General features: G+C 43.1%; 2 protein-coding genes and 1 pseudogene across 2 annotated transcripts in view; 1 reads left to right on the top strand and 2 right to left on the bottom strand.

Annotated features, from left to right (window-relative positions):
• The window catches only part of tafa3a (TAFA chemokine like family member 3a), a 140,614-nt gene that overhangs the window by 14,120 nt on the left and 101,083 nt on the right, over window positions 1–25,411 (bottom strand). Inside the window, exon 3 of the mRNA XM_061936863.1 lies at window positions 5,680–5,829. Within this exon, the coding sequence (XP_061792847.1) occupies window positions 5,680–5,829 (150 nt within the window). The remainder of the gene's footprint in view (window positions 1–5,679; window positions 5,830–25,411) is intronic.
• On the bottom strand, window positions 1,021–4,006 carry LOC140677547 (uncharacterized; annotated as a pseudogene).
• LOC133575862 (uncharacterized) lies at window positions 13,035–15,877 on the top strand. Its single transcript, XM_061928744.1, has 2 exons — window positions 13,035–15,306; window positions 15,800–15,877. Exon 1 carries the CDS (start codon window positions 13,039–13,041, stop codon window positions 14,605–14,607), a length of 1,569 nt encoding a protein of 522 aa, XP_061784728.1. The 5' UTR covers window positions 13,035–13,038; the 3' UTR covers window positions 14,608–15,306; window positions 15,800–15,877.

Below are 25,411 nucleotides of genomic sequence, written 5' to 3'. Positions count from 1 at the left end.
AAGACCAACTGGCTGTGTTATCACTCACCATGCCAGCACCAAGGTCCAGGACCGCCATAACCACAACACCAGGGGGAGCTCCACTAACCACGTTAAACCCAGATTCCGATCTAACAAAGGTCTTAACTCATTCTCTTTCTATGCCACATCAATGTGGAATGCACTCCCAACAGGTGTAAAAGAAAGGGCATCTCTATCCTCCTTCAAAACCGCACTAAAAGAACACCTCCAGGCAACTTAAACCCTAAACTAACACCCTCCCTTCCTCGTCATACATCCTCGGATTGTAAATAATCAAATGTAAACAATCAAATGTAGTCACTTTTTCTTATAATTTCTGATCTCTCTCTCTCTCTCTGTGTCCACTACTTGCTGTACATATCCTACCAAGTCACACCTACACTGTTCCAATGTCCATTTCTCTGATGATGCAATTGTTGATGACTGAAGTGTTGATTCCAACCAAACTCAACCAACACCCCGGATTGTAAATAATGTAATTAATTAAATTGATATACTGTGATGATTATCTTGTGTGATGACTGTATTATGAAAATAGTATATATCTGTATCATGAATCAATTTAAGTGGACCCCGACTTAAACAAGTTGAAAAACTTATTGGGGTGTTACCATTTAGTGGTCAATTGTACGGAATATGTGCTTCACTGTGCAGTCTACTAATAAAAGTTTCAATCAATCAATCAAACCAACACTGACTGGCTGTGTTATCACTCACACTGCCAGCACCAAGGTCCAGGACCAACACCGACTGGCTGTGTTATCACTCACCATGCCAGCACCAAGGTCCAGGACCAATACCGACTGGCTGTGTTATCACTCACTATGCCAGCACCAAAGTCCAGGACCAAAACCGACTGGCTGTGTTATCATTCACCATGCCAGCACCAAGGTCCAGGACCAACACCAACTGGCTGTGTTATCTTTCAGTCTGCCATCACCAAGGTCCAGAACCAACACCCACAGGCCGTGTTACTACTCACCATACTTACTTACTTACTTAGGCCTTTAAATTCCCTGAGGAACATAGGCCATTGATGAAACTCCTCCATCCCCTTCGGTCTTGTGCCCTTCGCTCCAGTTGTTGCCATGACAGCCCTTGTGCCTTCATCTCCTGCTCTGTGGTTCTTCTCCAGGTGGCTCTAGGCCTTCCTCTCTTTCTCTTGCCTTGCGGGTTCCTTGTTAGATCATGTTTTGTGATTGAGCTATTGTGTCTATGCAGTGTGTGACCAATCCATTTCCATTTCCTCCTCCTGATTTGTGTTTCTATTGTCTTATCTAGTGAGGTCCCACAGGTTGGCATTGGAGATGGTGTTAGGCCAGTAGATACCTAGGAGGCCACAGAGGCAGCGGTTGAAGAATGTCTGTATTTTGTTGAGTATGTTGGCGGTGATCTTCCAGGTTTCTGAACTGTAGAGTAAGGTGGATTTGATGTTTGAGTTGAAGATTTGCAGTTTAGTCTTGAGTGATATGTTTTTTGCTTTCCAGATTTTATTTAGGATAGTGAATGTGGTCCTTGCTTTTCCAATTCTGGCACTGACATCCTCCTCCGTTCCTCTGTCCACAGCAATAATGCTTCCTAGGTAAGTAAAGGTGGTAACCTCGTCTGTCTGGTTATGATCCATGTTTATTGGGGAGTTGTTCTTGTTGTTAATACGCATTAACTTGGTTTTTGATGTGTTGATTTTGAGTCCAAGCGAAGCAGCTGTTTTTTCCAGTTTGCATGATTTATCCTGCATATGTTGGTGTGTGTGTGCTAGGAGTGCTAAATCATCAGCAAAACCCAGGTCTTCCAACTGCTCAGTCAGGCTCCACTGTACGCCGGTTCGGTTATTGCTTGTTGTTTGTGTCATGGTCCAGTCTATACAGAGGATGAACAGGATGGGCGAGAGCATGCATCCCTGCCGCACCCCAGTCAGGACCTCGAAGGGCTCTGATAGACAGCCTTCATGGAGGGCACGACACTGCATCCCTAGGTAGGTGTTCTTGATAAGGTTAATCAAGTTTGGGGGAATGCCATAGTGAGCCATCACTCTCCACAGCATCTCCCGATCCACACTGTCAAAAGCCTTTTCAAAATCAATGAAGATGACATAGACAGGGGAGTTCCATTCAATTGACTGTTCAATGATAATCCTGAGTGTGGCTATTTGATCTGCACAGAATCGATTGATCCTAAAACCAGCCTGATTTTCCCTCAGTTTTCCATCGACTGCCTTTTGGATTCTCTCCAGTAGGATGCGGTTGAGCACCTTCCTGGCGATTAAAGCAGCATTTTGCCTATATAGTTCTTGTACTCCCCGATGTCTCCTTTCTTGGGAATCTTGACAATGATGCCATCTCTCCAGTCTGATGGGACATGTTCTTCCTCCCAGATGGTTTGTATGAGTTGGTAAAGCATGCTGGTGGAGGTTTCGATGTCTGCCTTTAGGGCTTCAGCTGGGATCTCATCCGGCCCCTCTGCCTTGCCTCCTCTCAAGGCCCTGATGGCCTTCTTGATTTCTGTCTTGGTGGCGGGGTTGCACTTTATTCCCAACAGATCTGTGGCTGGTGGGATCTCAGCTGTCAGTTGGGGGGGTTGTCTATTGAGCAGTTCTCTAAAGTTTTCTGCCCATCTCTTTAGTTGGTCCTCCTTGGTTGTGAATAGTCTACCCTGTGTGTTTTTAATGTGTGATTGTGACTGTTGAAACTTGCCTATGAGTTTTTTTGTAGTTATGTAAAGTTCTTTGAGATTATTTTTTCCTGCTGTCTCCTCTGCCTGTTGTGCCAAATCCTCAATTAACTTCTTTTTGTCCTTTCTGACACTTTTCTTCACTTCTTTGTTTGCTGCTTCATATTCTTTCTGTGCTTTGGCCTTTGTTGCTCTTGTTTTGTTGCTATTTAGTACCTCCTTTTCCCCCCCTTCTCACACCTACTTTCTTGAATGTTTCCATGCAAAGCCACGGTTTGTTATTTATCTTTCTTCTCCCAACCACTTCTTGACATGTCTCTTTCCATATTGTTTTCAGACTATCCTCCACTGATATAGGAGTTTCTTGAAGACCTCGTAGTGCTTGGAACCGGTTGTGTAGTGTGACTTTGTACAGTTCTGATGTGCCTATATCTTGAAATTGCTGTATGTTGAATTTGAGTCTTCCTTCTCTATGTGTTGTGCGTTTTAATTTCGGCTGGATTTTTGCTGTAAGTAGGTGATGGTCTGATCCAGCATCAGCTCCCCTTTTCACTCTGACATCCAGCAAAGAGCGTCTAAATTTTTGGCTAATATAGATGTGGTCGATCTGGTCTTCTGTTACATGGTCAGCAGACACCCACGTTGCTTTATGCACATCCTTGTGTTGGAAAATTGTCCCACCAATGACCAAACTGTTGTCTGCACAAACTGCTACAAATCTTTCTCCGTTTTCATTCATGGTTACGAGTCCTTGTCTTCCCATGTACATTTCATAACCATTGTTGTTTCCTCCTAACTTTGCGTTCATGTCTCCCATCAGAATCATGATGTCTTTTCCTTTTTTGGTCTCAAGTATGTGATATAGTTGGTTGTAGAAATTATCCTTGATTTCATCGTCTGCGTCGTTAGTGGGAGCGTAGCATTGTACTACGTGGAGGTTTATTTTTTTGTGCGTAGTTTGGAATTTGGCTGTGATAATCCTCGAATTGATGGGTTCCCAGTTGATGAGGGCCCTCTGTGCCTCTGTGGAGAGCATGAACGCAACTCCCTCTGTGTGTGATGCCAAGTCTTCTGGGCGTCCAGAGTACAGTATGGATTCTCCGCTCGCCAACTTGACCTGCCCTGACTGGAGCCATCTGGTTTCACACATTCCAAGGAGAGATAGTTTGTACCTCCTCATCTCCTCCGGGATTACTGCCGTCTTTCCAGCTGCGTACATAGTTCTCACATTCCATGTAGCAATGTTGGTGAGTCGTCTAGGGTTCAGAAGCTTCAGACGCACTGTCTCCTTGCGGTTTTCCATGTACACCGTCATTTGCTCTTTAGTGTGGGGCACTGAAGAGGCTTACTTTCCAAGACGTTGGGGTTTAAAGTTTTTCATCAATGTTTCTGTAGCATAAGATATTTTTTACAGGTTTGGGTTGCTAGCCCAAAGCCCAACCTTCCACCAGTACTGGCTTCCGGAGTTTTTGGAGTCGTTTTGTTAGTCCAGTTCCCCTAACCTATTGTCCTCCAGGCAATGGATTACAGTCTTATACCACGTGAGACGAGACCAGTTTTGGGTCATGTACAAGCTGCCCCGGACCAACACTGACCGGCTGTGTTATCACTCAGTCTGCCAGCACCAAGGTCCAGGACCAACACCGACTGGCTGTGTTATCATTCACCACGCCAGCACCAAGGTACAAGACCAACACTGACCGGCTGTATTGTCACTCATCCTGCCACCACCAAGGTCCAGGAACAACACCGACTGGCTGTGTTATCACTCACCCTGCCAGCACCAAGGTAAAAAAACAACACTGACTGGCTGTGTTATCACTCAGGATGCCAGCACCAAGGTCCAGGATCAACACTAACTGGCTGTGTTATCACTCAGTCTGCCAGCACCAAGGTCCAGGACCAAAACCGACTGGCTGTGTTATCACTCACCATACCAGCACCAAGGTCCAGGACCAACAACTACTGGCTGTGTTATCACTCACCATGCCAGCACCAAGGTCCAGGACCAACACTGACCGGCTGTGTTATCACTCAGTCTGCCAGCACCAAGGTCCAGAACCAACACCGACTAGGTGTGTTATCACTCACCACGCCAGCACCAAGGTGCAGGACCAACACTGACCGGCTGTGTTATCACTCATCCTGCCAGCACCAAGGTCAAAAAACAACACTGACTGGCTGTGTTATCACTCAGGATACCAGCACCAAGGTCCAGGACCAACACTGACTGGCTGTGTTTTCACTCAGTTTGCCAGCACCAAGGTCCACGACCAAAAAACGACTGGCTGTGTTATCACTCACCATGCCAGCACCAAAGTCCAGGACCAACACCGACTGGCTGTGTTATCACTCACCATGCCAGCACCAAGGTCCAGGATCAACACTGACCGGCTGTGTTATCATTTACCATGCCAGCACCAAGGTCAAGGACCAACACCGACTGGCTGTGTTATCACTCCCAATGCCAACACCAAAGTCCAGGACTTACACCGACTGGCTGTGTTATCATTCAGTCTGCCACCACCAAAGTCCAGAACCAACACCAACTGGCAGTGTTATCACTCACTATGCCAGCACCAAGGTCCAGGAACAACACCGACTAGCAGTGTTATCACTCACCTTGTCAGCACCAAGGTCAAAGAACAACACTGACTGACTGTGTTATCACTCACAATGCCAGCACAAAGGTCCAGGACTAACACCAACCGGCTGTGTTACCACTCACCATGCCAGCACCAAAGTTCAGGACTAACACCGACTGGCTGTGTTATCACTCAGTCTGCTAGCACTAAGAGCCAGGACCAACACTGACTGGCTGTGTTATCACTAACCCTGCCAGCACCAAGGTCCAGGACCAACACTGACTGGCAGTGTTATCACTCAGTCTGCCAGCACCAAGGTCCAGGACCAATGTGAGTCTTCAGGCTTACACACACACTCACAACAGGTGTGCACCATGCATCATCACAATGAAAAAGCCTTTACCGTCCACACAAGAAGGAGCCGCCCTCGTGGTCCCCGCCACTTGTCCTGGGAAGCAGGAGCATTTGACGGTCTGCGATCGCTCCTCGATCTTGTTCTTGTTGCAGCATCGGTGTGCAGCAATGACCTCGCAGGTTCCTGCTTTCACGTGAACTGGAATGAGAGGACAACATGGAATGAGAGGACAACATGGAATGAGAGGACAACATGGTATGAGAGGACAACATGGGTTTAACATGTTGTTGCTCTTATAAAGAAACATCTTATACAGAAACATTGCCATACAGAGAAATATTGCCTACAACCGGGCCCCAAACTACGGTCCGTAGACCAGATCTGGCCAACCCAATGTCCTGAGTTGTCTTGTTGTAATTCAAATGTGTCTTGTCCCGCCGCTGAGGCAAATCATCATGTTGATGTAGATGATCTTAATCTGCAGTACATATTGACTTTAGAAAAGAGAAGTGTGGGATACTTTACAATTCATTAAATGTTTGATATATTTAGTCTGATTGGACTAAATATGTTTAATATACTTAGTCCAATCAGCCGGACAGGAAGAGGAGGGGATAGAAAAAAGAAGAAGAAAAAAAAAAAGAAAACAAAAGTGCAAATTGTTGGGACAAGAGAGTGGCAAGACAAAAAAAAATACAAAAAACAACAACAACAAAAATTAAATGTTATACAGTATATATATATATATATATATATATATATATATATATATATATATATATATATATATATATTAGAGATGTCTGATAATATCGGCCTGCCGATATTATCGGCCTAAAAATGCGTTAAAATGTAATATCAGAAATTATGGGTATCGTTTTTTTTTTTTTTTATCGGTATCGTTTTTTTAATTATTTGTTTTTTTATTAAATCAACATAAAAAAACACAAGATACACTTACAATTAGTGCACCAACCCAAAAAACCTCTCTCCCCCATTCACACAAGAGGGTTGTTTCATTCTGTTATCAATACTCTGGTAGGTTCCTACATTATATATCAATATATATCAATACAGTCTGCAGGGATACAGTCCGTAAGCACACATGATTGTGCGTGCTGCTGCTCCACTAATAGTACTAACCTTTAACACTTCATTTTACTCATTTTCATTCATTACTAGTTTCTATGTAACTGTTTTTATATTGTTTTACTTTCTTTTTTGTTCAAAAAAATGTTTTTAATTCATTTATCTTATTTTTTTAAATTAATTAAAACAAAAAAAGTGCCTTATCTTTACCATATCTGGTTGTGCAAATTAGGCATAATAATGTGTTAATTCCACGACTGTATATATCGGTTGATATCGGTATCGGTAATTAAAGAGTTGGACAATATCGGAATATCGGATATCGGCAAAAAGCCATTATCGGACATCCCTAATATAAATATATATATATATATATATATGTAACGGGTATAAGAAATACTTTGATTATTTGAGTGAAATTCCTGCTAAAATATGTATATTGTTTGTTATGCAATGAGAGGTCCTATTCCGCCATCTGCTGGTACCTGAAAGTCAGTAAATATGACCGCAAACCGGAAGCTTATTGGCAGACTTCCTGTTCTCTGCTAATGGTAAGCCACGTTCTGATATTGCTCCGCAAAATATTATATATTACACTAAAGTTTACGTGAGATTTATTGTAAGATACACAGTTATTTAATAGCAGTTGAAATGCTACGTTGTGGAATTTTCGTTTTGAATTGGTTGTTGCTCACGTCAGATGTATTACTATTTTGCACTGAAGTCGATATTATTTTCCCCCTGTAGACATCGAAATCAGCAGAGGTGCTAACCACATATTGTGTGTATGTGCGTTCTGATCACTCATTGCAGGTAATAATTGTTGCACTATGTGCGTTTTACGTGTCAAGACGCTCATATTTAAATTTGTATTGTTCGCCATTTTAACATGCGAACAACGTGGTCTGTCTGTTTGCTAGTCACCACCAGAGGGTGCTAAAAGTCAATTTAATTATTTGTGTCATGTCTTGTATTGTATTTTGTATTTTTCTATGTTCTATTTCATAAATATATAAAAAAGGATGATATTGGTTAAAAACCAAGTAAAATATTTTGTATTGAATTGATTGTAATACCAGTAAAGATAAAAGCAAGTTAAAACCACTATACGATCACACACGTTAAAAAGTATACTGTTAAAAGCCATTGTATTAAGTCACATCTGTAATTGTGTTTCATGTAATTGTAAAAATATGAAGATGTTATGTACTTGGGCAGACTTCCTGTTCTCTGCTAATGACATCGAAATCAGCAGAGGTGCTAACCACATATTGTGTGTATGTGCCTTCTGATCACTCATTGCAGCTACCAGTAAAGAACCATATCATCCAATCCAGCCTGTGTGTGGGTTCTTGGCGGGACGGGTACACAGCAGTTACATTGGTGCCGTGACCCGAGACTCCTATCAAGTTTGTCGAACCGGTGACCGTCCTGCCTCCATGAAGCCATCAGTTCACAGTATTTGTGTGTTCACAGTTTGCAAGGGTAGCATATATTGCAGTGAAGCTCATTATAGTGTGTCACAGCGGCACAGATCATTTTATGTGGCATAGCAGTAACGTGTCACACAGACTGCTGATTTGTATAATCACTTTGATTCTATTTGCCATTTTCTTATTGATGATTTCACAAAGTGGGGTGGACTGTACTGTATTGTGGCGGACATTTTCGAAACATGTCTTTTCAGAGTAATCCACTTTTTCCACGGTTTGGCACACCCATTCAAGTTGGCAGAGGCAGGGGTATGCCTACTCCCATCCCCTTTTCTGTTGATAGTCCTGCCCCAGGTGTTAGTTTACCCTCATTAGAGGCAGTTTCCAATGCTAGCGTACATAATGCAGCTAACCAACGCACTAGCTCTTATTTGCCTCAAGTCACGTCTACACCAAATCCTATTGGTAGCGTCTCTGAGTGTGTAGCTGACCAGATGAGGACTGTCATTCAGGAGATAGGTCAACAGTTAGCTGATAGCATCATGTCACGTATGCAGCCAAATAACACAGTAACTCCTGCTTCAACTTTCACACAGGATGTAACAAGCACACTGAGTCAGCCTAGCCATGTGTCTGATGTATCTCAGGTTCAGGTTGTCACACATAGGAAGGTTAAGGAACCACCATCATTTGTAGGAGATGGGTCGGATACAATTAAGGTGCATGAATGGGAAGATCTGATGAGAACATTCATTAAGAGGAGTAATCTGAGAGTCGAAGAGCAGGCTGAGGAGATCCTTATGCATTTGAGGGGAAAAGCTAAGGATGTAGCGAAGTTTGGCATTAGGAACAGTAATATTGACATGCATGCTCAGCCTGACCTGATTTATGGTCTACTTAGAAAATACTTTAGCTGTACTAGGTACTCTTCTGTCCCCTTAGCTGACTTTTACTCGACTTTGCCTAGAGACCAGAAAGACCCCTATGACTACTGGCTGAGACTGAACAGGGCAGCTGACCTCGCCATTGACTGTCTGAGAGAGCAGGGCAAGTCTCTGGACAACCCTGAAACAGAGGTGACTCGCATGTTTATTCGGAAAGACCTAGCCCTCACTTTCAGATCCAAAACTATGGACAAATGGTCAGCGTGTGAAGTACTGGAGGTGCTGAACGAGTACCATGCTGCGATGAGCTGCAAAGCAACTCCCCAAGTACACACTGTGAAGAGGATGGACATCGCAGTACACACAGCTGAGGTGAGCCATAGTCCAGCCCATGACCGCAGTGGTCACGAGGCACCTCAGACCCAGAGCCCTCAGTATGTCCCCCTAGCGGAGGTGATGGCTATGTTGGAAAAGGTTCTGCTGTGTGGGACCTCTAACCAGTCACAAGTAAGGAAGCGAGCTCCACCTAGGTGTCTTGAGAACAGAGTTGACGGGTTCACTGACATGCCATGCATTATTTGCAAAGATGACAGTCACAGTGCTTTCTCTCATTGCCGGGAGAAGAGGCTTTGCTTCAAGTGCTATGCTCCAGGCCATTCACGTCGTGACTGTCCAGCGAGGAGGACCACTCCACAACCTCAGGAAAACTGACCGATCTGTACACAGGGGAGGACCGTGCAGATCAGCTAATTGAACCTCCAACCAGTTATGAGAAGCCCGACATGCTTGATATTGAATCCCTCTATGAGTTGCACAGCAGTTATAGTGGCAGTACAGTAGTCTCATCCAAGAAACTGATCTTTCAGGGATCCCAGAGAATAGCAGAGACTGATAGCCTGTTCTACACGCCTGTACTTGTAAAGAATGGCCCCACTTTCAAAGCACTGTTAGACAGCGGGTCAATGGCCTGTACAATAAGTGAGTCTGCTGTTGAGTCCCTGCTGCAGCAATGCCCTGACATGACAAAGGACACAGCTGATGGTTATATCATTGTAGGCTGCGGTGGACACCGCGTTTCCCCCAAAAACATGTATAACCTTGATGTTACCGTTTACGGATGCAGGATGATCGTTCCGGTAATGGTTGTACCTGGCCAGACAGAAGCAATGATCCTTGGCAGCAATGCTATCAAGCATATCCTAACTCAACTGAAGAGCACTGATGGCTACTGGAGGCTTGTTTCCTCGCCCGACAATGGTCAGACTGATGACCACTGCCAATTCTTGTCACTACTGTCCAACACAGAGAGATGGAGAGGTGAATGCATTCCAGATAAGGTGGGAACAGTGAAAGTCAAAAGTTGTGTAACACTGGAACCACAGAGTGAGCACATTGTCTGGGGCAAGTTACCTGAGTCAGCTGTGATGTCAGTAGGCAGTACCGTGGTCGTTGAGCCGACCCAGTCTAAAGCCAGACCCAAACAAATCCTTGTTGGAAGAGTTATTACTCCACTTTGGGGAGATAGATGGGTGCCCATTAAAGTCATTAACCCTACAGACAGAACTGTGGTGTTGAGAAGGAACGCCAAGATCGCAGATGTGTCCCCCTGTATCGCAGTGGAGGACCTACCCAAAGCAGAGGAAGTCAAGTGCAACATGCAGTGTGTGCAGAGCGAAGATGTGCATCCAAGGTCAGAAGAGGACATGGTGCATGCACTGGAGACTCTGGGCCTGCAAGACATTGATCTGAAGTCATGCGAAGTGTCACTGCAGTGGAAAGACAAGCTTGTTCACATTATTGAAGAATATGAGTCAATCTTCTCCAGACACAAGATGGACTGCGGAGAGGCCGAAGAGTTTGTGCATCGCATCCACCTTGTTGATGACAAGCCGTTCCGTCTACCATACAGGCGCATACCACCAAGCCAGTATGAGAAACTGAGAACGACTCTGAATGAGATGGAGGAAAAAGGCATTATTCAAAAGTCGAGCAGTGAATATGCATCTGCACTCGTTCTCGTATGGAAGCGGAATGGAGACCTCAGAGTATGCACTGACTTCAGATGGCTCAATGCAAGAACTGTGAAGGATGCCTACCCACTGCGGCACCAAGCAGATGCTCTAGCCGCACTCGGTGGGAATGCTCTATTCTCCACGATGGACCTGACATCAGGCTTCTATAATGTCCCCTTGCACCCTGATGACAAGAAATATACAGCATTCTCATCACCCTTTGGACTTCATGAATATAACCGTCTCCCTCAGGGCCTATGCAACAGTCCAGCTACCTTCATGAGGATGATGATGTCAATATTCGGTGACGAGAATTTCACGAGCCTGTTGTGTTACCTCGACGATCTGATGGTATTTGCACCTACAGAAGAAGTTGCACTCAAACGCCTGCAGATGGTGTTTGCCCGCCTCAAGGAGCACAACCTTAAGCTCGCACCCAAGAAGTGCTTCTTCCTCAGGAAGACTGTGAGATTTCTCGGGCACGTCATCAGTGAAGATGGAGTTCGGACAGACCCTGAGAAGGTCACAGCCATAAACAACCTACAAGTCGCAGACATCATGGAATCTGATGGTAAAACACCTTGTCCTAGTAAAATCAGATCGTTTTTAGGCATGGTGATGTACTACCAAAGTTTCATTGAGGCATGTTCTGCGAAGGCTAAACCGCTGTTCAGGCTCACAGCTGAACCTAGTGCTCAGTGCAAGCGCAAGAAAGGTTGCAAACCTGTGAAGAAAGGAGGTCCTGTGAAGCTGACTCCTGCTGATTGGTCCGACAAATGCCAGACCGCGTTTGAGACACTGAAACACGACCTCATGACAAGTGTCACTCTAGCCCACCCAGATTTCAATGCCCCGTTCATTCTGGCTGTTGACGCATCCTTTGATGGGATTGGAGCTGTCCTATCGCAACTTCCGCCTGGTGGAAAGGTAGCCAGACCTGTCGCCTTTGCGAGTAGAACGCTCTCTCGCTCCCAGCTAAACTACCCTGCGCACCGACTTGAATTTCTTGCCTTGAAATGGGCAGTATGCGACAAATTCAGCCACTGGTTGAAAGGCAGACACTTTACCACATGGACTGACAATAACCCCTTGACATATATTCTGACCAAACCCAGACTTGACGCGTGTGAACAGCGGTGGGTGTCAAAGCTCGCTGCTTATGACTTCGACTTGAAGTACATTCCCGGCCCAAAGAATATCGTAGCCGACGCATTGAGTCGTGAGCCATTTGTCCAGTCGTGTGTGGGTCATCGCCTTGTCACTGAACCTTATGCCTCACTGTTGGAACAAGTCAACGGTGTGAATGACAGAACTGGGCAAGAGGTGTTCAGAGTGTCCAACAACGGTCAGGCTGTTGTGGACGAAGGCGGTGAGACATCAGACGGGCCAGTGCAAGAGGCAATTTCACCGAACACAAGAGGCTCAGTTGCGTCAGAGGAAGTCGCTGCCATCTTTAGTGCTCAGTCCACTGGAGGTGTGAGTCACATGATTGGGGCAGACGCTGCCTTCAGTCTTCTACAGAAGGAAGACCAGTCCACTGCACTCCCTCAGAGTCAGCTTGTTGGTCAACAGGAGCAAGACAAGACAGTAGGCAGGGCCATGTACTTTGTACAGAGACACAAGAGACCTACCAGGCATGAACGAGCTGTTGAGTCACATAGTGTGATCAAACTTCTAAAGCATTGGAGTAGACTGATCATACAGAATGGCATGCTGTACAAGATAAGAAAGGATCCCCAGATGAACAAGAAGATCCTCCAGTTCATAGTACCAGACTCTTTAAAGCAGAAAGTCCTCCAAGGTCTCCATGACTCAGCAGGTCACCAAGGCCAGCATCGAACCTTGTCTCTGGTGAGGCAACGATTCTTCTGGAGTGGCATGGAACGGGATGTTGTGAACTATGTACAGTCTTGTCAGTGCTGCATAGTAGGGAAGACACCCGAGCCACACAGCCATGCGCCTCTCAAGAACACTGTCACCTCTGAGCCTATGGAGTTGGTCTGCATAGACTTTTGGACTGCTGAGCAAGGGAACAAGTCTGTGGATGTTCTAGTTGTGACCGATCACTTCTCCAAGATGGCACACGCCTTCCCATGCAAGAATCAGACTGCCAGGCAAGTCGCTCGTCGTCTCTGGAATGACTTCTTTCTAATTTATGGCTTTCCTCGGCGCATCCATTCGGACCAGGGAGCCAATTTTGAGAGCAAGCTGATTAAGGAGCTTCTAGAGATGGCTGGGGTACAGAAGTCCCATACGACTCCGTATCACCCCATGGGAAATGGTGTCACAGAGCGTTTTAACAGGACCCTGGGAGATATGATCAGGTCTCTTCCCCTTCAGTCCAAAGCAAAGTGGCCACAAATGCTGCAGCAACTTACCTTCTGCTACAACTGCGCAGAGCATGAAACAACAGGGTTTGCACCCTTCTACTTAATGTTTGGAAGAATCCCTCGTCTCCCTGTCGACGTCATGTTTCAACATGCTCTCACCAATGACGCTGTTGTCAGTCATTCAGATTTTGTTTCCCAACTGAAGAAGGATCTGCATGAAGCTGCTCAAATTGTGCAGAGGAACAGTCTCAGGGAACAGACTCGCCACGCCAAGTTGTACAACCGCAAGGTCAAGGGCTCACCCCTCGTCGTTGGAGACAGAGTGCTGATTGCCAACAGAGGTGTGCCAGGAAAACGCAAGGTTGCGGACAAATGGGAGTCGACCCCTTATGAAGTAATCTCAGTTAGACCTGAACTCAATGTCTACAGAGTCAAGGATTGCCTAACAGGCAGAGAGAGAGTCGTTCACCGGAATCTACTACTCTCTGTTAGCTTCCTGCCATGTGAAAGAGACCTGGACAATGTCTCTGGGCACTCTGAATGTGACGCTGCTGCGCATGGAAGTGATGTATGCCCTGACGTGCCTGATCTGGTGGAAGACAGTGATGTACGTACAGTCAACTGGCTGATGCGGACAGGTGAAGAGGAAGTCCATTCAGAAGAGGAAGTCCATTCTGAAGAGGAGGATGACTCGTTTGACTGGAGGTCTGATGCTGCTCAGTCCGACTCTCTCTCAGTCACCGCGTCCAGTCAGGACAGTCAGCGAGTCCCTGAAGATGTTGACTATGCTGCTGTTAATGGTGCGGAAGGCCCACCACAGTGCTCTGAAGATATAGTCACTGACACAGAAGTTGCCCCTCCCGTAACTGTCCATCCAGATGTGACCCCTTTGGACACTGACTCTACTGACATGTCCCTTCCTGACAATATCCCCACAGACGTTGCTTCTCCTGACAAAGACCCTCAACAAGACATTGACTCCCCGGACACTGATGCTCCTGAGACAGCCATTCTTGACACTGAGTTTCTGAACAGTGACATTCCAGGCCCTTTAGCTCAAGCAATTTGCACACAGCCTGGCCGTTATGGTCTCAGGGATCGTAGTCTCATGAACCCTACACAACGCCTTATTTGTCAGATGAATAAGCAAGTAGTAGATGAGGATTCTGCGTCCACAGTATCAGTTAATGCCTTGTTTAAGTTCTTTAGAGATGCAATTTCAGTTTGAGTTCTGAAAGTATTTGACCAAAGAAGAGTCTAAGTAGAACTTGAAGCTACAGGAACAACATATTGCATTTCGGAGGTGTAACAGGCATCTCTGAGTCTGTTTAGTTAGGAGATTGATCACCTTCTTTCTTTCCACACTCCTTTTTGAGAGAGTTTTAGAACTGACATGCACGCCAGTTTTATTCCTAGTAATGCACTTATTATTTTTGTTTTTTGTCTCAAGTTTTGCACTGCACTCCTAAATTTAGCAGAATTTCAGGGGGGTGTATGTAACGGGTATAAGAAATACTTTGATTATTTGAGTGAAATTCCTGCTAATATATGTATATTGTTTGTTATGCAATGAGAGGTCCAATTGCGCCATCTGCTGGTACCTGAAAGTCTGTAAATATGACCGCAAACCGGAAGCTTATTGACAGACTTCCTGTTCTCTGCTAATGGTAAGCCACGTTCTGATATTGCTCCGCAAAATATTATATATTACACTAAAGTTTACGTGAGATTTATTGTAAGATACAGTTATTTAATAGCAGTTGAAATGCTACGTTGTGGAATTTTCGTTTTGAATTGGTTGTTGCTCACGTCAGATGTATTACTATTTTGCACTGAAGTCGATATTATTTTCCCCCTGTAGACATCGAAATCAGCAGAGGTGCTAACCACATATTGTGTGTATGTGCGTTCTGATCACTCATTGCAGGTAATAATTGTTGCACTATGTGCGTTTTACGTGTCAAGACGCTCATATTTAAATTTGTATTGTTCGCCATTTTAACATGCGAACAACGTGGTCTGTCATTTTTGCTAGTCACCACCAGAGGGTGCTAAAAGTCAATTTAATTATTTGTGTCATGTCTTGTATTGTATTTTGTATTTTTCTATGTTCTATTTCATAAATATATAAAAAAGGATGATATTGGTTAAAAACCAAGTAAAATATTTTGTATTGAATTGATTGTAATACCAGTAAAGATAAAAGCAAGTTAAAACCACTATACGATCACACACGTTAAAAAGTATACTGTTAAAAGCCATTGTATTAAGTCACATCTGTAATTGTGTTTCATGTAATTGTAAAAATATGAAGATGTTATGTACTTGGGCAGACTTCCTGTTCTCTGCTAATGACATCGAAATCAGCAGAGGTGCTAACCACATATTGTGTGTATGTGCCTTCTGATCACTCATTGCAGCTACCAGTAAAGAACCATATCATCCAATCCAGCCTGTGTGTGGGTTCTTGGCGGGACGGGTACACAGCAGTTACATATATATATATATATATATATATATATATATATATATATATATATATATATATATATATATATATATATATATATATATATATATATATATATATATATATATATATAATATTGTGGGGGGGCGGGGCCGGCGGACCGACGGCGCCCGCTCCAAGATGGCGGCGAGGAGGCGTGGACGGCGAGCAAGCGGCGAGAAGGTGTGAGCCGACAGCGACGCCGCAATTGTGACCAGGTGCAGGGATCGCGCACCTGATCACAATCAGCTGATCCTCTCTCACTGTATAAGAGGGCGACAGACGTGAAGGTGGAGGAGAGAGACGGAGAAAGGAAGCGGACGCAACGACAGGCTGATGCGGATAACGACGGCGACGTGCTGCTGAAAAGAAGACGGAAGACGAGAGGAAAACCATTCGTGTGCTCACGTGAGGAAAAGGCAGCTGCTGAAAAGCACGGAAAAGACTTTCTTACTGAAATAATAAAGAAGACTAAACCTTCTCACGACAATGCCTTCCTTGGATGGTCCTGCGAACCCTTAGGACTGTCATAAATAAATATAAATACAGTCCTGGTCAAAAGTCTACATACACGTGTAAAGAACATCATGTCATGGCTGTCAATCTTTTCTACAACTCTTATGTTTTTGTGATGTAGTGATTGGAGCACATACTTGTTGCTCACAAAAAACATTCATGAAGTTTGCTTCTCTTATGAATTTATTATGGCTCTACTGAAAATGTGAGGGTCAAAAGTATACATACAGCAATGTTAATATTTGCTTACATGTCCCTTGGCAAGTTCACCTGCAATAAGGCGCTTTTGGTAGCCATCCACAAGCTTCTGCTTGCACGCACACACACACACACACACACACACAGATAGCCTGGCACGCAGCCAAATACTTTGAACCCAATGTGGCCCCAGTGTCAAAAGGTTTGGGGCCCCTTGCCTATACCGTTAGTGTGAATTATGAACATAAAGATACATCAACAATATACAAATATAAAATGAAAAAGGAGCAAACAGTGTACAATGTGTGGGATATATTTTTGGCTTAATTATAATTTTCAACTGTGGTTATGAATGAGTTATATTAATGTACATCATATATTTATGAATGTACAGCATATATTTATTAATGTACAGCATATATTTATGAATGCAGAGCATATATTTATTAATGCACATCATATATTTAATGTACAGCATATATGTATGGATGTACAGCATATATTTATGAATGTTCAGCATATATTTATGAATGTACAGCATATAAGTATTAATGTACATCATATGTTTATGAATGTACAGCATATATGTTTATGAATGTACAGCATATATTTATTAATCCATCCATCCATCCCTTATTCCCTTCGGGGTCGCGGGTGGCGCTGGAGCCTATGTACAGCATATATTTTTGAATGTAGAGCATATATTTGTTAATGTACATCATATATTTACTCAGTGGCCTAGTGGTTAGAGTGTCCGCCTTGAGATCGGTAGGTTGTGAGTTCAAACCCTGGCCGAGTCATACCAAAGACTATAAAAATGGGACCCATTACCTCCCTGCTTGGCACTCAGCATCATGGGTTGGAATTGGGGGTTAAATCACCAAAAATGATTCCCGGGCGCGGCCACCGCTGCTGCCCACTGCTCCCCTCACCTCCCAGGGGGTGATCAAGGGTGATGGGTCAAATGCAGAGAATAATTTCGCCACACCTAGTGTGTGTGTGACAATCATTGGCACTTTAACTTTAACTTTATTTATGAATGCACAACATATATTTATGAATGTAGAGCATATATTTATGAATGTAGAGCATATATTTATGAATGTACATCATGTTTATGTAACAATCCCCGTTGCACAATGGAATAAGAAGCAAGTGCAGTGTTGGATGGAACAGAAATACTTACTGCCTTCATCTTCTTTCTGATCGTGCAAAGCTTGCATTGCTGAATCCACAGCAGTCTGCTCACTAATCAATCATGCATACACACACACACATGCATACAGGAGTTCCCACACACACCTTGGCAACAAGTTCACTACACTGTTGAGGAGTGATTTGTGGAAACAAGGTCCCACTGGAATCTGGCGTTGTGGACCACAACAGGCTCTCCTCAGATGTGGACTCTGGCTGTTTGCTTTGGAGAGAGTCCTTTCAGGGGCTTTTTGAGTAATGTCTCAGTACACTTTTCTTGCCTCCCTCCTCCAAACGTCACAGCCAGTTGAAATCCAGGACATCCCCACGGGCAGGAACCCGGTCCAGCCCCTCAAGGCATCATATCCTTGAGTAGCAACTAATCCACTGACCCTGGACTCAAACCAGAGGCTGCGAAGTCCAGGGCACGTTTGGTGCACCTGCACCATCTAATGGGATCTGACATGCAGGACCTCAAATCAGGTCAGGGCTATTCAACTGGCAGCCTGGAGGCCAGACCCGGCCCAGAGATGACACCATGATTGTCCCCGAGTTCAGTTCTAAACATTTTTGCAGCAAGTTCCTAAAAACAGAAGAGTACTCCTGTTGGACAGAGAAACTTGGGCCACTTGTGTTGACATTAGAACCCTGCAAGCAAACAGACAACAAACTTTGGATTTATATAACTGAGGCGTTCTTCAAGGAACCCCTTAAGGTCCTCTCCTTTTTAGAAGTTACAAGGGTTTCTGATGCAGTCACTAGTTACTTCTTCAACTTCTTGAGTTGTACTAGTAATGTTCATCCAAGTTCCATTTTAGGTCTTCCCTTTGTCATCATTTGTGTTATTCAACCGCCAGTTTATACTCACACTTCTGCAGAGGATTCTTAAAGACACCTGAGTGTTCCTTTAAGTCTGACAAAATAAATCGACCAAATAAAAATATTCTGTAAAGGACGCTGGATCTTTGAAGTACACAAACTGAGACTAATAGTGAAGGGAGAAGTCTGGCCCCGCAGTCCTCAGCTTTCTGGAAATGTGGCCCCCAAAACAGTTGAGTTGCACATCCATGCCCTCGACCTTCTATTGTTTGTGATTAATGTACAAGAACAGTTCATGTACACAATATATTTGTCCCAGGTGTATTTTATCCACTTGACACATGTAATATACCTCTGAGAACCGGCGTCTTCTGCAGTGGACATTGGTTTGTTGTCCGTTTCTTTGGTCTGAGTTACAATAATTAGCGCTGGTATGCAAATCCCAAACATCTACTGAGGAGGACTCTGGTTTCCTGTAACTCGGCAATTGTGGGGAAGGAGCCCACAGACGAAGCAACACTAGCTAGCAACACAACATTAGACGTACATATGAATAACAACACTAGCATGCCAGGTTCATCAATCAATCGATATAACATCCATTTTTACCCTTTTTGACCAGATTGCAAATGACCAGATGTGGGATAAACACTGGGTTTGAGTGGGACCCTCAGGATATCACCCATGGAGGTGACAAACATCAGGATATTACCCATGGAGGTGACAAACATCAGGATATTACCCATGGAGGTGACAAACATCAGGATATCACCCATGGAGGTGACAAACATCAGGATATCACCCATGGAGGTGACAAACATCAGGATATCACCCATGGAAGTGACAAACATCAGGATATCAACCACGGAGGTGACAAACATCAGGATATCACCCACGGAGGTGAAAAACATCAGAATATCACCCATGGAGGTGACAAACATCAGGATATCCCCCATGGAGGTGACAAACATCAGGATATCACCCATGGGGGTGACAAACATCAGTATATCACCCATGGAGGTGACAAACATCAGGATATCACCCATGGAGGTGACAAACATCAGGATATCACCCGTGGAGGTGACAAACATCAGGATATCACCCATGGAGGTGACAAACATCAGGATATCACCCATGGAGGTGACAAACATCAGGATATCACCCATGGAAGTGACAAACATCAGGATATCACCCACGGAGGTGACAAACATCAGGATATCACCCACGGAGGTGACAAACATCAGAATATCACCCATGGAGGTGACAAACATCAGGATATCACCCATGGAGGTGACAAACATCAGTATATCACCCATGGAGGTGACAAACATCAGGATATCACCCATGGAGGTGACAAACATCAGGATATCACCCATGGAGGTGACAAACATCAGGATATCACCCATGGAGGTGACAAACATCAGGATATCACCCATGGAGGTGAATAATTTGACAATCTGCTCTTGATAGCATGGCTGTGCTCGGCATGAGCTCCATTCACAATCAGTAGCTGCAACTAAAAACTATATTATTTCCCCAGCTGTCTCACATAGCAAAACAAAACATCTTGTGTACCGGTGCTTTGAAAAACATTTCACATGAATAAAAAGGAACAAAGAACGTGTCTTAGTTAAAAAGTAAATAAATAAAACATACACAGCCAAAAAGTCACATTCCGAGTGTTGATGGGCTCCTTTAAAGACAAAATGTTTGTCTTTTTTCCTTCTACTTTGTTGGTGCTTCTCCAAGTTCTCTGTGGGGAGAATGCCTCACAGCTCGCCGCCCCGCATCCACCAATCCAGACATTGGGTTGGTGACAAGATGGTTCACTCCATGCCCAATGGGGAGTGACTCCCATGGAACAAGCTTGTTTACGGCAAAGAGGAGACGTAACAGGACTGATGTTGACGTGGAAAAGTGCACCCACCTCAGGGCTAACGTTGCTACATTTCTACAGGCTGTGGATACTTTGTTCACAACAGAGGTGGTCCTTCAGGCTTTGCCAACATTGGAGTGCAACAATGTCAAAATACATTTAATGCTTCATATTCATATTTATGTTAGTGAAGAAACGTATTCATTTGTCTCGGCCATCATTTAGCCACCTACTGCTGTCAAAACATGTTCCAGGGACTCCTTGGCCATGTCAGGTGGTCACACCGTTAAATGAGACCAAGGAGGATGTCACCTACGGCTCTCCTGGGTTGTAATAATAAATTGAGTAGTCACACAAACATCAAAGTCTTTGCAATATGCTGGTATTTAAAATATTGCAAGATGACATCTTCAAAAGCCAGTTGCAGTGACTTTATATTTTTAATGTACATCCATTTTCTTGCTCACCTTCTTCCTGATTGCTTTTCATTTCAAGGTGTGCACACGGCACCGCTGGCCATGGCTCCAAACACCAGAGAGAAGACGCTCCATGGATATTTTCAATAGGATTTGGTATTTTGGCGTAGTCTGGGTGTGCCATGTGGGTACCTAAAGCCCCTTCAGGTCACCTTATCTGTAGCGGACCTAGGAATGATTGACCAAGCTACACTATATTGCCAAAAGTATTTGGCCACCCATCCAAACGATGAGAACCAGGTGTCCTAATCACTAATCACAGGTGTATCAAATCAAGCACTAGGGCATGGAGACTGATTCTACAAACATTTGTGAACAAATGGGCCGCTCTCAGTGATTTCCAGCGTGGAACTGTCATAGGATGCCACCTGTGCAACAAATCCAGTCGTGAAATGTCCTCGCTCCTAAATATTCCAAAGTCAACTGTCGGCTTTATTATAAGAAAAGTGAAGAGTTTGGGAACAACAGCAAATCAGCCACCAAGTGGTAGGCCACGTAAACTGACAGAGAGGTCAGCATAGTGCAAAGACTTTCTGAACAGTCAGTTGCTACGGAACTTCAAACTTCATGTCACCTTCCAATTAGCCCACGTACAGTACGCAGAGAGCTTCATGGAATGGGTTTCCATGGCCGAGCAGCTGCATCTAAGCCATACATCACCAAGTCCAATGCAAAGCGTGGGATGCAGTGGTGTAAAGCACGTCACCACTGGACTGTAGAGCAGTGGAGACACCTTCTCTGGACTGATGAATCACACTTTTCCATCTGGCAATCTGATGGACCAGTCTGGGTTTGGAGGTTGCCAGGAGAACGCTACAATTCAGACTGCATTGTGCAGAGTGTGAAATTCAGTGGAGGAGGAATTATGGTGCGGGGTTGTTTTTCATGAGTTGGGCTTGGCCCCTTAGTTCCAGTGAAAGGAACTTTGAATGCTCCAGGATACCAAAACATTTTGGACAATTCCATGCTCCCAACCTTGTGGGAACAGTTTGGAGCGGGCCCCTTCCTCTTCCAACATGACTGTGCACCAGTGCACAAAGCAAGGACCATAAAGACATGGATGACAGAGTCTGGTGTGGATGAACTTGACTGGCCTGCACAGAGTCCTGACCTGAACCCCATACAAAACCTTTGAGATGAATTAGAACGGAGACTGAGAGCCAGGCCTTCTCCACCAACATCAGTGTGAGACCTCACCAATGCTTTTAGAAGAATGGTGGAAGATTCCTATAAACACACTCAGCAACCTTGTGGACAGCCTTCCCAGAAGAGTTGAAGCTGTAATAGCTGCAAAAGGTCATATTGAGCCCGATTGTAGCTGAGATAGGCTCCAGCGCCCCCCGCGACCCCAAAGGGAATAAGCGGTAGAAAATGGATGGATGGATGGAGCCCTATGGGTTAGGAATGGGATGGCACTTCAACTTCATATGTGAGTCAAGGCAGGTGGCCAAATACTTTTGGCAATATACTGTACAAGATTTGGTTTTAGAGGTGTAGTGAAGCCTATTTTTCTCAACGCTATCCTTTGAAAAGTGGTGGCCTCTACCCAGATTAGGGACGCTTATTAAGGTTACAACATGATTAAAAAGTCACGTTTACATCAGAAGTGACCTTTAAATGAAGCCCAATCAAAGATCAATAGAACTGATCAATAGTCATTGCATCTTTGCACTTGCAGCTGAAATAAGCGGGTAAAAAAACACCACAAATAAAACAGACAAAACATTATTTTTTAGGTTTCTTTCAGAGGAGACTTGATAACAAGCATACAGATTTTCAATTTGGAGTGCAGATTGCAGCTATCTTCCCATTAGCTAGCAGTCGGGAGATCTCATTTGCAATATTAAAAACTCTTCTGCCTGCGATCAATACTTTGTCACTCCCACAATAGCAACTTTGAGCAGTCTTCTGCAAACTCTTCTCTATGTGATCAATACATTGTCTTTTCTCCCTGCGATCAATACATTGTCTTTTCTCTATGTGATCAATACATTGTCTTTTCTCCCTGCGATCAATACATTGTCTTTTCTCTATGTGATCAATACATTGTCTTTTCTCCCTGCGATCAATACATTGTCTTTTCTCTATGTGATCAATACATTGTCTTTTCTCCCTGTGATCAATACATTGTCTTTTCTCTATGTGATCAATACATTGTCTTTTCTCCCTGCGATCAATACATTGTCTTTTCTCCCTGCGATCAATACATTGTCTTTTCTCTATGTGATCAATACATTGTCTTTTCTCCCTGCGATCAATACATTGTCTTTTCTCTATGTGATCAATACATTGTCTTTTCTCCCTGCGATCAATACATTGCCTTTTCTCCCTGCGATCAATACATTGTCTTTTCTCTATGTGATCAATACATTTTCTTTTCTCCCTGCGATCAATACATTGTCTTTTCTCTATGTGATCAATACATTGTCTTTTCTCTATGTGATCAATACATTGTCTTTTCTCCCTGCGATCAATACATTGTCTTTTCTCCCTGCGATCAATACATTGTCTTTTCTCTATGTGATCAATACATTGTCTTTTCTCTATGTGATCAATACATTGTCTTTTCTCCCTGCGATCAATACATTGTCTTTTCTCTATGTGATCAATACATTGTCTTTTCTCTATGTGATCAATACATTGTCTTTTCTCCCTGCGATCAATACATTGTCTTTTCTCCCTGCGATCAATACATTGTCAGTCCCACAGCAGCAAGTGTGAACTCTTCATCAAACTCTGCCATGCATCAGACAGGAAGCACGTCAGACTCGGTTGTTCTTGCTGTGATGACTTCTCGGACTTTTGAACGCCCCCTTGGTCAAAGTTCATTTGCCACTGGTGGGAATGACGTGCAGACAATATTCACATGTGTGTGCAGACAATATTCACATGTGTGTGCAGACAATATTCACATGTGTGTGCAGACAATATTCACATGTGTGTGCAGACAATATTCACATGTGTGTGCAGACAATATTCACATGTGTGTGCAGACAATATTCACATGTGCGTGCAGACAATATTCACATGTATGTGCAGACAATATTCACATGTGTGTGCAGACAATATTCACATGTGTGTGCAGACAATATTCACATGTGTGTGCAGACAATATTCACATGTGTGTGCAGACAATATTCACATGTGTGTGCAGACAATATTCACATGTGTGTGCAGACAATATTCACATGTGTGTGCAGACAATATTCACATGTGTGTGCAGACAATATTCACATGCGTGTGCAGACAATATTCACATGTGTGTGTGCAGACAATATTCACATGTGTGTGCAGACAATATTCACATGTGTGTGCAGACAATATTCACATGTGTGTGCAGACAATATTCACATGTGCATGCAGACAATATTCACATGTGTGTGCAGACAATATTCACATGTGTGTGCAGACAATATTCACATGTGTGCAGACAATAGGCAATCACCAAGCGGAGATTAACACTATAATCAGCGGCTTGGAAGATCAAAACAAATCAAGAATCTTGGAGAAAGTGAAATACAAAGAACCAAAATTGTCCCTTTCCAACCGCAGGAACCTTTCAGGAAACTTTCAGGAAACTTTCAGGAACTGTCAATCAATCAATCAATCAATCAATCAATCAATCAATCAATCAATCAATCAAAGTTGACTTCTATAGCCCTTCAAAAAGCGCCATCAATACTACATTGGTGACTTGAATATTGAAGTATTAGTGATATTGTTGTTAAAAATATTAACAACTATTAGTCATATTGTTATTATAAATATTAACAAGTATTAGTCATATTGTTATTATAAATATTAACAATTATTAGTGATATTGTTGTTATACATATTAATAAGTATTAGTCATATTGTTATTATAAATATTAACAAGTATTAGTCATACTGTTGTTATAAATATTAACAAGTATTAGTCATATTGTTATGATAAATATTAACAAGTATTAGTGATATTGTTATTATAAATATTAACAAGTATTAGTCATATTTTTATTATAAATATTAACAAGTATTAGTCATACTGTTGTTATAAATATTAACAAGTATTAGTCATATTGTTATGATAAATATTAACAAGTATTAGTGATATTATTATTATAAATATTAACAAGTATTAGTCATATTGTTATTATAAATATTAACAAGTATTAGTCATATTGTTATTATAAATATTAACAAATATTAGTCTTATTGTTATTATAAATATTAACAAGTATTAGTCATATTGTTATTATAAATATTAACAAGTATTAGTCATATTGTTATTATAAATATTAACAAATATTATTCATATTGTTATTATAAATATTAACAAGTATTAGTCATATTGTTATTATAAATATTAACAAGTATTAGTCATATTGTTATTATAAATATTAACAAGTATTAGTCATATTGTTATTATAAATATTAACAAGTATTTTGTCATTTTTTTAATATA

This window comes from Nerophis lumbriciformis, linkage group LG03, assembly GCF_033978685.3.
Source record: "Nerophis lumbriciformis linkage group LG03, RoL_Nlum_v2.1, whole genome shotgun sequence".
Lineage (NCBI taxonomy): Eukaryota > Metazoa > Chordata > Actinopteri > Syngnathiformes > Syngnathidae > Nerophis > Nerophis lumbriciformis.
This window is presented reverse-complemented; position numbering and strand designations above follow the sequence as displayed.

Bases quoted from the DNA above. Each gene is read 5' to 3' on its own strand.
- LOC133575862 (XM_061928744.1), top strand. From the start codon at position 13,039: ATGGAGTTGGTCTGCATAGACTTTTGGACTGCTGAGCAAGGGAACAAG.